The sequence below is a fragment of the Amblyomma maculatum genome, chromosome 6, assembly GCF_055883805.1.
Source record: "Amblyomma maculatum isolate TAMU_Amacu chromosome 6, ASM5588380v1, whole genome shotgun sequence".
In the NCBI taxonomy this organism is placed as follows: Eukaryota; Metazoa; Arthropoda; class Arachnida; order Ixodida; family Ixodidae; genus Amblyomma; species Amblyomma maculatum.
Genome location: NC_139349.1, coordinates 28,684,153 through 28,702,694, shown reverse-complemented (window position 1 = coordinate 28,702,694; position 18,542 = coordinate 28,684,153). Strand labels below are relative to the sequence as shown.

Sequence of the window (18,542 nt, the reverse complement as noted above, 5' to 3'; positions counted from 1 at the left end):
GGCATCGGCCAACAACAGCACTTACTGCCGCGATGAATTGAAATTACTCCAGCGCAACAGAGGCGCTTTTCAGAGTTCAGTAGAAAGTGGCGATGGCAATGCACTGCAGCATGCTTTGATGGCACTGAATTTTGGTACAAAAACTTGCATAGTGTTTTATTCGAACGAATATTTATATATTGACAATATATTCGAAGTGTCCTCTTGACAGTACTGGCCTCGCGCACGCACGCACGCACGCACGCACGCACGCACGCACGCACGCACGCACGCACGCACGCACGCACGCACGCACGCACACACACACACACACACACACACACACACACACACACACACACACACACACACACACACACACACACACACACACACACACACACACACACACACACACACACACACACACACACACACACACACACACACACACGCACGCACGCACGCACGCACGCACGCACGCACGCACACACACACACACACACACACACACACACACACACACACACACACACACACACACACACACACACACACACACACACACACACACACACACACACACACACACACACACACACACACACACACACACACACACACACACACACACACACACACACACACACACACACACACACACACACACACACACACACACACACACACACACACACACACACACACACACACACACACACACACACACACACACACACACACACACACACACACACACACACACACACACACACACACACACACACACACACACACACACACACACACACACACACACACACACACACACACACACACACACGCATGCACGCACTCACATGTACACGGCACGAACATGAACCCGCACGCTGATGTATAGAAGATGCTGAAGGATAAAAAGAGGTTAGATTGTGACCGTGCGACTTTCTGGCTTCCATCATGCAGGGGGCCCCGTGACAGCTGTTGTTTTCCCTCAAGTGCTAGAGGAGAGAAGTGACGATGGGGAGTTGACTGTTTCCATCCGGGCCAATCAGACTTTGAGGCTGAAGAAAGCGTCCGTACTGCAGCGAGTGCTGGATGTCACAACATTTGAAGGAAATGAGGAAGTCGTTCATTACGTGAGGATGCCTGATTCAAAATCCTAACGCTAAGACTCTTTCGTTTTTGCACTGATATTATTAAATAATGTGTAATTGCTGTTGCGCAACGTATTTAGCTGTAATTTATTAAGGTACTTGTATCTGGTACTTCAGTATTGCGCAGCGTGGAGAAAAGTTCTTGCCGTAGCAGAACTATAATCCTGCGCCGATCCCCAGCCTTTTGTTGTTTCAGTGTAATGCGACGATTCCCATTGAGCAGAATCATGAGCATCAGGAGATGCGTCTTATCGACTTCTGTTGTCTCGAAGCTCCTCCGATGTGAGCGGTTGCTGCATACGGCAGTACACTGGTTTGGAAATACGATGTCGTTCTTGTTTTGAATTCACACGGTCGTGGTGGAGATCGCCATAGCGCTGGTAGAGGGAGCGCGCCGGTAACTTGGTCGCACGTGATCGTCTTAGACGTGATGTCGTGTAAGCGAAACAAGGCCTTTATGACAAAGAACAATGTTTCCGTACAGTTGAATATGTGAGTTGCATATGTGAGTGATATTATAATTGTGTTGGGATGCCGGTCGCCGCTTTCTCGCGCCGGAAAAGCGGGCACTCAGCAGCCTTTGACGCCGCTCTAGCGATCAGCTGTAACGCTGAACTGTTTCGTGAACAGCGCAGAAGGGTAGAATTAGGCAGCGGTTTACTACGTCGCTGATCGAGTATTTAGGGGAATACCTAAGGTGGAGTAGATTTGTAATAAGGGAGTAATTAGGCATTAGTAATTAGTGGAGCATCAACGGTTGTTGCTCCAGTCTGCAACAATTTTATCGCGAAAACATATCTTGTTTCATGAGAATGTGGACGGGAATTGGGGATAGAGCGTGTCCACGTGAACTGTAAATAGAAAAATAGGCATTGTGCGACTCTGTTTCTAACCCACGACAGAAAGAACAAATCACCTGTTTCGGATAAGGCCCGAGATCAGTGCACTATCGCAGAGCAGATTACGCCTCATGTAAAACTGAAACACACTCTTCGCTGAGTATTAAACATCGTTGTCTTCATCAACTTCAACTATAACATTCTTGCGCTGTGCCGTTAACATCGTCATTTTCATGAAGTTTACGCCTCTCCTTCAGTTAACCTAGGCAAACACACCATACACGTCCCTACTGAAAAACCAAAAGTTCTACGGGGCAATAACCTCATAAAATCTCATCTAATCGCATAGACTCTCATACGGTGCGCATCATTCTCATAAAATATCTTACATAAGTTATGATAATGTACAAGAAACTATGAGACCTTATGCAATTATATGTGACTTGTATGTGATTTCTTATGTGAACTGAGTGAGATTGTGTGAGAAAATGTCAGGTTGTTGCCTCATACAATTTTTTCAATAGGGGTACGCCATCTAGCCGAGTGCGGGTGAGGTCCCCTAGCGGTCGAATCCATTAGGCGATGTGACAGATCTTCGCAATTCTTCCACAGTACTGAACTTAAGTAGACTTAAGCGCACCCCAGAAAATCCTAGTTGGTAACACATTGCAGGGACTAGCATGCGAATATGCATATCTATCAGTTTCATCAGCACAACTCGACACTCTACGGCAACTTACGCGTTTAATTACAGGTCATTGTCCCAGCGGCTAAAACCGTAAAACTTTTCTGCAAGCAAATGTTAGCTGGAGACATTAAATCATTTTTTTGACCGTCACCGCCTTCTTTTTGTTCCTTTTTTCAAGCGCTACATTCATCATTATGAATCACCTCAATGTTGAGTTTTGGACCAATCCAAATGAAAAGATAACTCCGTATCGCACACATCCGTGGAAACACTGAGGGCGAAATACATAATTTCAAGTGTTTTAAAATGTTTGCATTATTGTAATAAACTGCTTGTATATCCCTGCAGATGAATGGTTCTCGAATTGAGCGAGACCTTTACCATGATCCCAAAGCACGTGCGGCTCTCCTGTTGACGCGCCACAAAGGTGTTCGACTTGTGCGTATACGTTCTTTCTTCAAAATATACCTTGGCGTTCTTGCGCTAACAACCCAAAAGCATTTTAATTTATAAGAAGGGCTGATGAAAACAAAAACAAAACAAGTATAATGTGGATGTATAACTTGATATTTTGGAGGAGGAGGAAGATGAGGAGGAAAGGCAGGGAGGTTAACCCGTAAGAGCAACCGGTTTGCTACCCTGCACTGGGGGAATGGGGTGAGTGGATATAAAAGTTGTGAGAGAGGAATGGTTGAAGTTAGTACAGTCACGTCATCGACATGCCTTATCACATCACGTCACAGTCATATCACTTAACATAAAAACAAACTTGTAGTCTTTCGATTAGGCCTGTGCTTTTCATAAAGCAGAGCAGTGCCTGGGAGGCCTTCACCGTAGACGATCGCTTGGCCAGGGACCTAAAATCTTAATTTCAGTCAGTGGGCGCCTATCTAGATGTTCCAGCGTACGGCACAGACACTGCCTTTTCTCACTGTATATCGGGCATTCACAAAGCACGTGGCCTATAGACTCGTCGCATCCACAGTTTGTATGCAGGGCTGTTTGCCATGCCTATCATAAAAGAATACGAGTTTGTGAATGCTACACCAACCCACAGGCGGCCCAGCATGGAGCATAGGGTGCCCAAATTATGAGTCTGCCTTTGGCATTCTTTATAGCCCACAGTTTAACACGTGGAGATTCACCAGTCCAACTCAATCGATGGATTAATATGAGCGGGAATATAAGAAATCAATTGGATGATCCCTTTTCCCACACCTCATTGCAGTGCAATCGAGAGAATAAGTACACTTATTTTGACTGGACCACTTTATGTTAAAAATAAAACTAATAATATTCGGTTGTGCGTGAATGCGAAGAACAACACGAACGATATGAAATGCAGATGAGGTGAAAGAGGGAAGCTAATGAATGTTTGTCTTTTCGCCTCCACAGCCTGACGTTGTTTTTGAAGGGCGGTACTGAAAAGGGGAGGGGGGGGGGGATTAGACGTACGTGAATAAACAAAATAACCAAAATATGGTTTTGCAGCAAAAATTGAGGTCTGTATATTCTGGTTTGTCAGTCTCCAAAAGGTGGGCTTGCAGGCTTGAACGTACACCACATGGTGCGTTTACGAATTGACTTTCCCTGTCTTGAAGTCGTGCAATTACTCCGCCCTGGCTGAAAGCGTTTGGATCTGACATTAAACATACGTGAAGTTGGCTGCCTATAGATTAAACAACAACTTACGGCTTCCACGTCTAGCTTACATAAGCAACGGAGTGTGTGGTATACTTACTATCAAGACACATGTACCTAATATTAGGGCAACATAATAAATAGACCATCGCTTATTTTTGTTTTGTTTCACTTGAAATGACATGCCGGGAAACATACAATGGCTGATTTTTATATCCCTAATCATATTCACCCAGTGTTATGAGGGATTGCAAATGTACGTGTTTTCTTGAGATTATGGAGCTTCACCGGGCCTCTCTGTTTTTCATTAAAGGGTCTCTCTCTCTTTCTCCCGTAAAAAGTAGTCGTTCACCCACGTTTACGACCGCACTGAGAGATACATTACTCGTGAAACGGATGCGCTTAGAAAAATAACTCAAACCGTATTTGCATGTTTGTGATGGGCTTGGTTGCATAATGCCAGAATTAACACTTAGCGTGTAATAAATTACTATTCTCTTGCTTGCATAAAGTACGGAATTTTAGGTCCCACCGAGCGCATACAGCCATCATTGGCCGCAGCGCTGCATAGAGGAAGAGGAATCAAGCATGAGATCATAACTATTGCTGGGAGAGGCCAAGAAGAAAAAGACACGTCTGGCACCGCTCATCAAGGTAACCGCTTTTTGCAGTATGCTTTTATGGGTTCTGCCTTGAAGGCAATTTTCTTTGGCTCGGTAGCCATTACTAGGAAGCTAGGCAGGATAGGGAGGGCGTCAGAGGATGTGTCACAGTGCTAAGTCGTTCGTAATGTAAGCGAAAGCCAAGCCATTTTTAATGTTGGACCGTTAAAAGCCGTATCGGAGGAAATCCTGGCCTCCAGCGCATTTTAATAACATTCGAAGATTGGTCGAACGAGTGTGTGGCCTAGCCCTCGTGGCAAGGCAGGGCGCTGATTGGTCGAGGGAGTGCATGACATCATAAGACCACGTGACGTTGTCGAGTTAACAGGTGCTGCGGCAGTTGGCAGTCAGAAGGTACGCTGGTCGCGTGAAGGGTGGCGCGCTCTGGTAGGCTCAGCGGAAGGGGGAAGTTGAGCAGGGTTGTTTGCACATACATGTCTGCAGACGCTCAGCGGGTCCGGTTGGAATGGAGCCAAAATGAACAACGCCTGTGTCAACCGCGGTGGCAAACCCCTAAAGCAATGAGGGTTACCACGGAATAATGTCTTTGAAGTCGGAGTCATCATCATCATCCTGATTATACCCACTGCAGGGCGAAGGCCTCTCCCATATTTCTCCACTTAACCCGGTTCTGTGCTAGCTGCATCCACTTGACCCCTGCGAACTTCTTAATCTCATCCGCCCACCTAACTTTCTGCCGCCCCCTGCTACGCTTTCCTTCCCTTGGAATCCAATTTGTTACCCTCAGCGACCATCGGTTATCCTCTCTTCGCACTACATGTCCTGCCTATGTGCATTTCTTCTTCTTAATTTCTACTAGAATGTAGGCAACTTGAGTTATTTCTCTGACCCACTCTGCACGCTTTCTATCTCTTAATGTTACCCCTACAATTTTTCGTTCCATAACCCTCTGGGTTGTCCTCAACTTAGTAGAACTCTCTTGGTTAGCCTCCACGTTTCAGCCCCATAGGTGAGTACAGGCAAGATGCAACTGTTGTATACTTTCCTTTTGAGCGATACCGGTAAGCTGCTAGTCATAATCTGCGAGTGCTTGCCAAATGCGCTCCATCCCAATCTTATTCTTCTTGTTATTTCCTTTTCATGGTCCGGATCTGCGGTTACTACCTGTCCTAAGTAGACATATTCGCCTACTACTTCCAGTATTTCGCTACCTAATGTAAACTGCTGTTCCTTCCCGAGGCTGTTGAACATTACCTTAGTCTTCTGCATATTGATTTTCAAGCCTACCTTTCTACTTTTCCTGTCTAGGTCTTCAATCATTATTTGCAGTTCATTCCCCGAGTTGCTTAGCAAGGCGATGTCATCAGCAGATCGCAGATTACTGAGGTATTCTCCATCTACCCTTATCCCTAACTGCTCCCATTCCAAGTCTCTTAATACTTCCTCTAAACAAGCTGTGAATAGTACTGGGGAGATTGTGTCTTCTTGCCTAACACCTTTCTTTATGGGAATTTTGTTACTTTCTTTATGCAGAACTATGGTTGCTGTGCAGCCACTATATTTATCTTCCAGCACTTTCACGTACGGTTCGTCTACCCCCTGATTTCGCAATGCCTGCATCACCGCCGAGGTTTCAACTGAGTCAAATGCTTTTTCGTAATCAATGAACGCTATGTATAAGGGCTGGTTATATTCCGAGCATTTTTCTAGCACCTGATTGATGGTATGCATATGATCGATAGTAGAGTACCATTTACGAAACCCTGCTTGATCCTTTGCTTGATTGCAGTCTAAGGTTGTCCTGATTCTATTAGCGATTACCTTAGTAAATACCTTATACGTAACTGACAGTCAGCTGATTGGTCTGTAATATTTAAGGTCCTTAGAGGCCTGTTTCTGGTGAATGAGGATAATGTTTGCATTCTTCCATGGTTCCACTACCGTTGATGACACCAGGCACTGCGTATACAGGGTGGCCAGTTTTTATAGCACGATATCCCCCCCATCCTTCAGCAAATCTGTAGATATCTGATCCTCTCCAGCTGATTTCCCCCTTTTCATAGTTTCTAGTGCTTTCTTGACCACGTCCTTCGTCACTGGTGGAACGTCTGACTGTTTTTCCTTACCGCCAATCTCATTACGGTCCTGACTACTTTGGCTACTGTAGAGATCTGTATAGAACTCCTCGGCTACTTTGACGATCTTTTCCATATTAGTGATGACGTTGCCCGCCTTGTCCCTTATCGCTTATATCTGGTTGTTGCCTATGCCCAATATCTTCTTTACCGCTTTAAGGCTTCCCCCGTTCTTTACATCATGCTCAATTTTCTTGTTATACTTCCTTATATCGGCCACCTTGCGCTTATTGATTAGCTATGATATCTCGGCCAATTCGATCTGGTCTGTTGGATTGGAAGCTTTCATACTCTGGCGTTTCTTAATCAAATCTTTCGTCTCCTTAGACAGCTTACCGGTATCCTCTCTAACTATCCTACCGCCTACTTCTACCGCGCACTCAGTAATGATATCTCTGAAATTATTGTTCCTTGCCTCTAGGGTAATATCGCCATCCTCAGTTAGAGCTGAATACTTATTCTGTAGCGAGATCCTGAACTCTTCTACCCTCCCCCTCACCGCTAATTCGTTGATGGGGTTCTTTCTTTCTAATCTGTTGCGTTCCTTCTTCAGATTTAGGCTAATTCGGGACCTCACCATCCTGTGGTCACTGCATCGCACTTTCCCGATTACCTCTACATCTTGCATAATGGCGGGGGTTGAACACATTATGAAGTCAATTTCATTTTTAGTCTCTCCGTTAGGACTTTTCCATGTCCATTTCCGGTTCTTCCGTTTGCTGAAGAAGGTATTCATGATTCGTAAGTTATTGCGCTCTGCGAACTCAACTAGTAACTCCCCCCCTGCTATTCTATAGAACCAATGCCATAGTCACCTACTGCCTTGTCTCCTGCCTGTTTTTTCCCTACCTTGGCATTGAAATCGCCCATTAGTACAGTATACTGCGACTTTACTTTTCGCATTGCCGATTCTAAATCTTCATAAAAGCTTTCAACTGCCTGGTCATCATAACTACATGTAGGTGCATAGGCCTGCACAACCTTCAGTTTATACCGCTTCAGTTCAGTTCAGGCGTTCAGTCGTGTCCGACTCTAATTACGATGCCTGCAACCCTCTCATTAATACTATAGAATTCATCTATATTACCCACTATATACTTATTGACAAGGAAACCTACTCCTAGTTGTCGCCTCTCTGGTAAACCTCGATAACACAGTACTGTACATGCCCATCCTTCAGCACAGTATATGCCCATTCGGCCTCCTAACCTCACTAAGCCCTGTGACATCCCATTTCATGCCCTCTAGTTCCTCTAACAGCACTGCTAAACTAGCTTCACTAGCTAGGGTTCTATAGCATTAAACGTTGCCAGGGTCAGTTTCCAATGGCGGCCTGTCCAGCGGAGCCAGGCTTTTTTAGCACCCCCTGCTGCGTCACAGGTCTGACCGCCGCCGTGGTCAGTTGTTCCGCAGCCGCTGGTGACTGAGGGCCGGGGTTTAATGGAGCTTATCATAGGAGGTTGCGGCCAATTACTGCACCAGGGTGGCCAACTCCTGTTCTGGTGAGGGAGTGCGTTGCCGGAGGTGTTCACCGGCATCAGGTCGCACCCCAAACTTGTGTATGCAATTCCATCGACACGCGGATTTTTTTTTTTTTTTTTTCATCCGGTGGAGAATTGCGCGGCACCGGGATTCGAACCCCGGTCCTCTTGCATGCGAGGCGGATGTTCTACCGCTACGCCACCGCGGATTACAGGTGACTATACAGGCCCGTGGTATGTGGCGAGCAGCAATCACGGAGGAAAAGTAGGCCTAGAGGAATCGAGACTTCAAGGCGATTGCACTCAAAACATTTAATTTACCTGTCACCTAATTCTTCTTCGTTTTTTTTTTTTTTTGTTATCAAGTAGCTCTCTGCTTACCTTTTTGTAACAGTCAACGGGGACAAGAGCGTTTTGCTGGAAAGGAGAACCCCTCACAAGGGTACGCAATCGGGCCAGTCTGGTTGAGCCCAGTCCTTTTCGGGACTCTCGAGAAACGACGTGTGTTCGCGTGAGTATGCGAGAGTGCAAAGTGAAAAAAATATAATACCAAAATCCCGTACATAGTAATATCTTGTCTTGTACGTGGAGAAGGTGTAATGAAATATTGGGGGCATACGTAAGGATCCGCTTTTAATGGTATAATGCGATAGCTTTAATGGATCCCATTCACTACCTCCCCTGTGCATCCTGGCTCGCATCCATTCACTTTGGTGCCCGCTTATTCTGTTATCTTTTACTTGTGCCCGTTTTCCCCATAAACACTTTTTAGAATGCAGTCACTAGATACTGCATAATGTAAAAGACTACCCAACATGGATATAAATCCCCCCGTTAAAAAGTAGTCTTAACGTGCCTGGGTAGCCTAGGGAAGTGTGCTTTAACAAGGGATCCGTGGGTCCTGGGAGGCTGGATACCGATCTCACCATCCCACTTCAATGGTGAAGCTGAAATTGGCAGCACCGGCTACCTCGGCCATGTCATATGGTTTCATGACGTCCTAAAACGCAACGACCTGTCAGTTTCCGGCCGCGTCACCTGCCAAATACCACCTGCCATAGCCATTCTCATGGTTTTTTGCTGAAAACTGCAACGCAATACTTGCTGTAGAACGAGGCCTATAAAGCTATCAAATTTAAAGATAGTTTTTGTGCTTTATTCATCCTAGGCTGAAAAAAAAAAAATTGGCATTGAATTCTTTGTACTATTCTCCGCCACTTTGTGACACTATTGTGCTTTTTTTTTTTCATCAAGGTTTAACTGGAGTGTAGCAGAAAACTGTCCCCGAATACTGTAATGCTGCGGAATATTGTAATGTTGGGGAGTACTTTAATGTTGCGGTTTGTTCTGAAGGCCCCGCCTCCTATAGGGTGTGTCCGTGAGCAATATGGTCTCGCCCCTCTATAAACATCAGTTTATTACGGACAAGCAAAAACTACTTTGCAAAGACGAGACATCGGACGCTGCTGCGCAGCAAAGGTTGCCGCCGACGCGCGACAACGCAATGCTAAGATTAACACAGAACGGGGATCTGGGCTTCAACGCAGCAAGATAAAACAGATTGCGGCATGAATAGGAGGATGCGGCAGAGCCAAATGGTTTCGAGCGTTAAAAATTAGAGAGCTTTAAAATACCTAACCTGCGAAGGGGACAAGGGAATAGCGGGGCGACAAAACACACCCGCGGGGTGCTGCGATGAATAGGCTAGGGGTGCGTTAATCACGCTGGGCAGGCGCACTCGCACCCCGCTATTACCCTATTCCCCTAATCGATAAGGCCCCCCATTCTAAATCTCTCTATTGTTTATCTCGTGGCAGCAACTCACGTAAAAACGCCTAACCATCTAAGGAGACACCGCTTCAGTTTTCGCCCTGGCAAGGCTCCGCTTCGCCGTCTGTGTTGTGCGTCCAGCTGGCCCGTTCCGCTCGCCGAACGCGCGACGGCCCCAGTGGGGCCCCCAGCAGGGTTCCCACAGGAAAAAGTGAGAACAAGGTTTAGAAGACGCGTGGAAAGCACTGTGCTTTACAAGAATTCCGCATGAGTGTTCTGGGCTGTGATAAATTAAGTGCCGCAACTTTTCAAGAACGCAAGACTGCTGTATACGGTTATCAACGTGAAATCTGATAAATAATTCGAATTCGAACTAGAATTCGAAGCGATGATAACCTTAAACACTAATTATGTGTAGGCCAAACTATTAGGCAGCTACAAAAATGGGTTGAGATAGAAAGGAAATCAACTATAGAGTACAGATGTAATAACATTTTCGATAGGTAACTTGAGAAAAAGCGGAGTAGAGGTTGTAAATTATCTACTTCAGACATCCAGCTTTAAAACGAGGCATACATTTAGAAGACGCAAATGTTGAGTTTGGTTGATTTTGTTTTGGCCCATAGGCACCTAAGGCCATTATGCGCCAAACACAAATGTAGACAAATTATTTGTAAGCAGATTATACGTAGCAAGCCTTATGTAAGAGAGTTGGAGCTCGTTCTTCTAAAAGCCTTCTGTTGTTTTTTCACAGGTGTTCGTAATGATATGGACATGGCTTTGACAGAAGCCTCAGCTCGAAATAACGACAGAAACCCCGAGGAAAGAACAGGAAGAAGTACTTGTAAGTTTGCTGCTCTTATATTTCAGATGAAGAGCTATTAATACCTAGCAGTTTGTTCTCCTGGAGCGAAGCCTAGACACGAAACCAAACCACTTTAAATTTGGCAATATAGGGCCACATAAGCTTTGAAAACTTGAAAACGTGAACTGAAAACGAGAAGCTACTATGATTTTAACCGCTTGGTAAATGAAATATTGCGATACTATGAAGCATATAAGATAGTGTACGTCCTCTGTATAAATCTGCCGCATCGAAAAACGCGCATCGCGGCCGAAAATGGAGCCAATTACGTTGTATAAAACTGCGGCATTAAATATGCTGTATTAACCCTTCTAAGTAAAGAAAGACAAAACGTATAATGCTTACTCCAAATGTGGAAGCTGCATGTATTCACGTTCTCTAGGAAAATTATTACGCTTAACTATGTAAGAAACCTCAGAAAATTCTTTTTTATAAAAAATTCATACCATTTGCAAACAAGGGACAAAAATTGCAACATTAAAAATAAACGACCCAGCCACTTTTATTTTTCTATTAGAGAGCGCAGGCTCTCCAACAGCAACGTAGCACTATAGCATTAGTACCCGTTATTACACACTATACTGGGTGTTCCAGCGAACTGAGCTTATATTTTTCATGCCCGGTCATTTGCACCGGCGCGGTCTTTCAAGATTGATGTCTATAACACCTGGTTGCGAGCGCCGCTTCGCGAGGCACGCCGAAAACTAAGTCTTCGTGCGGCGAAAAGATTTTCCTGCAATGAGGAGCTCGCACCGCAAAACTTCCGAGCTTCTACCTACGTGACGATATGTGCTTGCCATTCTTGCCATGCGATGCGTGCGCATTGTTGCGGAGAAGCCCCTCACTCATTTATTCATAGGGGCAAGCACCTAGTTCTGTCGCTCGACGCGAAGTGACGCTTGCAACCTGACCTCCCTACTGTACAATCGTGGTGGGGCTCATGTTTGAGTGTTTTGATCTTTTGTAGCTAAAGCTATACTGCGCTAGGTTTTCAAGCCGTCGGTGTGACACCGTGTTACCGTGGCACCGTGGAAGAAGATGATGATGGTTATGATGATGATGATGATGATGAAGAAGAAGATGATGATGATGAAGATGATGAAGATGATGATGAAGAAGAGGATGATGATGAAGAAGAAGAAGATGATGATGAAGAAGACGATGAAGAAGATGATGAAGATGAAGATGATGAAGTAGAAGAAGAAGAATAAAAAGGAAAACAAAAAGGAAAAGAAAAAGGAAATTGAAAAGAAAAGGAAAAAGAAAAGGAGAAGGAAAAGAAAAAAAGAAGAAGAAGAAGAACGCGCGGTCACCCGCAGCTTATGCTATGTATGTCTGCCCAATTATAGATTTTGGATCTGTGTTGTTTTATGGTTCTCCTTTTAAACAAAATTCGGCGGATTTTTCTTATAGAGCGGGAAGCTCATAGATATGCCTTGGGCTCCCCAAATTTGTGGCTAACAATGTACTATATATTACAATCCTTGACTCTAAAAATATGTGAATCTCATTACCACCGCTCCCTGTCAATTTTTGGTTGTGAGCCGGTCTCCTTTTTTTGGAGGCAACTGGCCTCGGTTTCATACCCCACAGGTAATACGAGTGCAAAATTTGTTACAACCTTTAAACGTAGCTCTTTCTAACATCCTTACAACAAATGTCAGTGGTTCTTCAGCTCAAATTGTCTATGATGACATTTTTCCCAATAACGCAAAACACTTATCATCTCGAATTTTAGATAGATTATTAGAAGATTACTTACAAAGTCTTCCATTTACCTAACGATAGAAACTAATGCCACTCAATATCACGAAAAGGAAAGCGTTTGAATATACTGTCCGCTTCTAGACTGGGCAATTTCTGATCGTCTTCCGGATTTCACCCCAATTTTCCAGGCGGAGTTGCTGGCGGTAATGCTTGCTTTGCGCAAACTAGACCCACCGTACTCAGCAGTGGCTATAATTACAGATTCTTATTCCTTGTGCTCGTCGCTTTCTTCGAATATGGATTCGCCAATGTTAAACAACTTTCTTTCATTGCTTCCCTCAGATTTGAGCCTCATACATATAGTCTGGGTACCAGGTCACAGTAATGTGACAGTCAATGCGGTTGCTGATAGATTAGCTGAAGAGTCTCTCAATGGCCCCGTGTTGCCTATCCTCCCTGCAATAGCGTACATAACAGCAGCGCGATTTCGTGAGCGTTCCTTATTAAGCATGCAGACTGAATCTATTTTAACATCGGGTGACTACCTGCATTTCTAGTATTCCTGGAGTAGAAAACCATGTCAATCAAGGCAGACTGAAGTCTACCAGGCTGCGCTGCCGTATTCCGCTTCTAAATTTCTATATGCACAGGTCCGGTTTGGCGCTTACTCCCGTCTGCGCATTCTGTGGGGAACCGGAAGCAATAGAGCATTTCTTGCTGTTTAGGCGCCGTTTTACAATGATGAGAAAATGGTATTTGGAGAAGCCGTTGCAACCGCTGGAACTTAATTTGAGCATGTTCGAGCGGCCAGGTCTTATCGTTCGGAGCCACCGTGCTTGGGTACAGCAACAGGTGCGTTTTTAACGCCATTCAAAACTGTTTAATAGAATCAAAACGTCTGCCTTGCTGATATGCTTTGAATTGTCTAATCTGTAAATATAAATCTCACTGTTCTCCTACTGCGTGCGATATGAATTCAGTTTTTTATTTTGGTTTTTAATATTTTGCTTTCCTTCTCTATTCCCTGGCAATCATTTCTTCTTTTTTTTTTTCCGCGATGTTATTATACATTTATAAAACAAATGTTTCTGCACCCCAAATTCTTGGCCCATCCTCTTGTGTGGATATGTGCCGTGCCGCCAAATTAGAGGAGAATAACGACAACAACATAATGCTTGTGCTCCACATTCGGTTCAGCATCGTTGAACCCTTCTAATTTTGTTAGGCTTTAGCCGCATGTTTATAGCCCTGCGCTTTGAATTCAGTCTTCAGAAGCGCCGAAAAACGATACCAATTCTCCTTGCAGGGCGCATAGACGCGACTGCAGTTAACGTGTAAAGCACATCCTCCCCGTCAGCGCATAATTATGATCGTACTGATCTAGCAAAATGCACAAAATATTCAAGAGAGTAGATCAAACTAATCTGAAGTTGCCGTTGAAGAGAATGCGTGAATCGGTCCTGCACAATACTATACCCCTGTCAGGTGAGTTGCCGATAATGCAATCAGTGATTGTTGTTGGCGAAGGTTCTTTGTTATTCGAGGCAACCCTAATGTTATAGTCTCCTTTGATGCAGTGTGCGTTGCCATTCGAACCGACCGCGCGTTTCTCTGTGTCAGAAAATTAAGTAATTTACACTGGGAGAAGGGGCAGGAAACCTCATACTTGCTTAGGAATGGACGTTGAACAAAGTAAAACAGGCGTATATCACTTTTGCAGTGTTTTATTGCTGACACAGTTCGCGAAATTTCAGCACGCAAGCTGTTTCTTCGTGGGAATGCCCATTATAAATGGAGGAAGATATAGCCCCCAAAACCATGTTCACTTAGCAGCGCACATTAGTGGATGCTATATCGCCGCAGAGCGGACGCGCCGACGGAGCACTATTCTTTCTTCCGCCGTGGCCTTGAACGTGACAACCAGCATCCTTGGATCTCGGCGCCTTTGACCAAGCATGGATAATATAGGAAGTTGTGGCCTTGAGCACAGCAGTCTATCGTCCTAACCACTGCACCACTGGTGCCGTTTATTTTAGTACTACAAAATCGCGAGTAAAGTAGAAAGTTAGTTGTAAAGTTTAGTAGTCATGTTTAGCGCGCAGTTAGTTGTAATTTTTATTGCTGTGAAGGTTCCTGATAGGAAGCCGCAACGTTTTCTGTTTTCAAACCTTCTCTTTCCCCTGCTGAAAGACGATGCCTTTATAAACTGTCGGCTGTGGTAGATCTGCCGCTTCGTTCGACGGCGACGTTCGCTATTTCTTGCCACTAACTACTATTCGCACTGTAGGCTAGGTACGGCACATTTGTATTAACCCAGTTCAATCGGGAGTTCCTGAGGAATTCTCACTGCAATATTTTCAGTAAAAATGTCGTTCCACCAGCATCCTCGTGTTGGTAAACAGGTAATCAGAATATCGGAAACAAAATTAATTCGTAGCTAAACTAGAAAGAAGGCGTGATTTGGGAACTTGTGATGGATTTTGTTTTCCAGACCCTATAAATTCCACATGTGAGACTCGCATTGCTGTGGATTCAACATTTTTTGATGCTTTCAAGGAAGACAAAAATGAGCTTGTGCGGTACATCGCCGTCCTCATGGCATTTGTAAGTAGAGCTGTAGTTTCATTCGGTGATACCTAAAAGCAGCACAGCATTTATGCAAGTAACTAAACTTGCTTGTAATAATAAAAACATTACTTATTCTCCACTTGTAATTCATGTCAGGACTAATTTCTGCTTCCGGATGTTTAGCATTATGCGCTGTGTGTACAGTGTGTTCCCGCTGAATATGGGCGAAGGTGTTCCCGCTGAAATATGGGCGAAGTAAAACTAACTGGATGCGCCTCGCGGCGCTTTTGATTGGCATTTTTTACTGAGATTTAGGCAGCCTTAGTGTGTGGGTGGTCTCGGCGCGAAGCGGCACTTTTCACCGAGTAACAGAATTAGGCGCTCGCCTCAATGTATGAGCAAGTCAAGCGATGCAAGCTACTTATTGCGGAAATGCGCTTCATCTCGACGAACACCTCGTTTTTTGGCACGTGTAGTGAAGCTGCGTGAGCAGCCTCGAGTTGTAGGTAGCAATCTTTAACGGCGGCGCTGGAGCGAATGACCGGAAAGGAAAATGCAGGAGGCTGTGGCTGTAATTGCGGCGAATTCGAATGCTCTGTATTGTCGTATTTAAATTTTCGCGGGATTTCATTCTGCCAAATAAAGAGGGCTACGATAAGGATAACTCGCAGAAAACGCCTGGGCTGGACTACTTTCCTAGCTGTTAGCAACTTTCCTATTCATATTGAGCATATAAATATGTATTTCAAAATTGGTAAAGCTCAGTTCCATGGCTTAACGCATCAGGCAGCGTGAGCTGACTGGTATTTGCCGCCGAGAGGTGCAGATCATCAGAAGCCTGTGGCCTGATCGCCCGTCGTAGCGAGCAATTATAAATCCTTATATGCCAATTATTCATGACTGGAAACAAATTTTTGATTACAACAAGAAACCTGAATGTAACGCATAAAAAGTTAATTATCATAAATTAGCTACTCAATTGACTAGTTCAGTTTATTCACTTGTTACTAAGTAACGCGTCATCGGCGTTAAAAACAATAGCAACTGTAAAGCAGAACACCTCACACGCACGCACGCACGCACGCACGCACGCACGCACGCACGCACGCACGCACACACACACACACACACACACACACACACACACACACACACACACACACACACACACACACACACACACACACACACACACACACACACACACACACACACACACACACACACACACACACACACACACACACACACACACACACACACACACACACACACACACACACACACACACACACACACACACACACACACACACACACACACACACACACACACACACACACACACACACACACACACACACACACACACACACACACACACACACACACACACACACACACACACACACACACACACACACACACACACACACACACACACACACACACACACACACACACACACACACACACACACACACACACACACACACACACACACACACACACACACACACACACACACAAACTTCTCTGGAGGACTCATTGAACTCTATAAAATCCAAAGGCAATCGTACGCTTGAGTATCCAAAACAACACTTTTCCTTCAATTATATATGACATATTTCCGAGCCAATCTTGAGTACGCTTATCCCTCCATGTATGACATCGGCCTTGTGTCAGTGAATACTTGATCATGGATACTACGAAACTGCCCAGCTCGTTTTATCCTCAACAGTTACCTCCATACTGCAAGCAGCACTCACATAATTGTCTTACTTTACCCTCCGGTTCACCATCTTCCCTGTGCACGCTGTAATAGTTCGCATATTTGGCTCATAAGGTTCATAATCATAACAACCAACTGAGATCGTGCCTAACCAGACACGCTGCTTATGTTTCTGAACACGTTGATAATCTCTACGAAGTTACCATATATCTCGCCTAAACAAAATGACTAATGCACAATAATTTCAAGCTAAACCATGTCATGACTGGAAACACCTACTTATTGCACTGCTCGGTATCAACGACAGTCACCACTTTCGTATTTCACTTAATAACAGGGTTTTAACTATTTTATTTACTCGAACTTGGCGTTCCCTCTTTTGTGTGAGATGAGTCTTTCATTTAGATATGCTGGTATTGAGGGAGAAGACTTTATTTGCTGTGACCTGTTCCACTCTATCTACTGAATATTTTGCAATGCGCACGTATGTTGAAGAAATCCAGATTTTATTGTTGTTACTAGCACCCCTATTTTATTTACTTCAAATCAAATCACAGTGTACCATTTACCATCCCCACTACAATGCCTTTGTAAGCATAGGGTAAAATGGATAAATGTGCTTGGCGGTGATCCAAGTATGAATAGCCGTCGCTTCCGGAAGCGTTGAACTCAAAGTCGGCAAGGGAATGTCAAGATGAAGTGGCCGAAGTCCCCTAGAACAAGCTGGAACAAAGTAAAAGCTCTCGCGCGTGGCAGTGATACTTCGAGATAATCTTGGCGCATACTGATAAGGCTCCATGCGATAAGGCTCCGTGCCGAGGGCTGTTGACAGTAAACCATAAATATTACAACCGTTCGCAGCATTATATGCTCATGCAGGTAAGTTGTTCTGATATCCCATTCGGACTCAGCGTTCAGTATAATGGGCATCAGAAAAAAGATGTGCAAAGTGAAAACCACATTCATTAAAGCAAGCCACTTTGATGGCTTCTCCAAAAGATAATTATTTTGATAAATATAGTATCCCTTTCGAAAGCATGGTTTTGGAGGAGCGGACGCACTGAGAATGCCGTTCTTCACGAGGAGAGTACCACGCGACAAGTGCTCATGTAACGCGAATAACTCTAAGGCTTATTTTCGTGTGTTTCACGGAAATAAGCTCCTGGGAGTTAACTAAACTCCCGAGTAGCCCTAAGCCTTTATTGTTCAATAAGGAGAAGAGATTATGTGCCGCTTTTTCTGAAAAGTATATATACAAGTGTCCAGCATGCTGGCCGTGGTTTTCCTGTCAACAGCGTATTAGTATCTCTTCATTATTTTGAATTCGATCTTCAACAGCTTCTTATGCATAGAACAAA

At 44.5% G+C, this 18,542-nt stretch overlaps 1 protein-coding gene across 4 annotated transcripts in view; it reads left to right on the top strand.

Moving 5' to 3' along the window:
• LOC146185319 (venom metalloproteinase BumaMPs1-like) overlaps positions 1 to 18,542 on the top strand; it is a 67,487-nt gene that overhangs the window by 11,301 nt on the left and 37,644 nt on the right. For 3 of the 4 annotated variants that reach the window (XR_014707986.1, XM_084606259.1, XM_084606260.1), the window contains exons 2-6: positions 946 to 1,118; positions 3,012 to 3,101; positions 4,817 to 4,958; positions 11,068 to 11,157; positions 15,377 to 15,489. Coding sequence is in view for 3 of the 4 variants with exons in the window: in XM_084606259.1 (XP_084462385.1) it covers positions 946 to 1,118; positions 3,012 to 3,101; positions 4,817 to 4,958; positions 11,068 to 11,157; positions 15,377 to 15,489 (608 nt within the window). In the remaining variant the exon portion in view is untranslated. The remainder of the gene's footprint in view (positions 1 to 945; positions 1,119 to 3,011; positions 3,102 to 4,816; positions 4,959 to 11,067; positions 11,158 to 15,376; positions 15,490 to 18,542) is intronic. The other variant, XM_084606261.1, reaches the window with a different exon arrangement.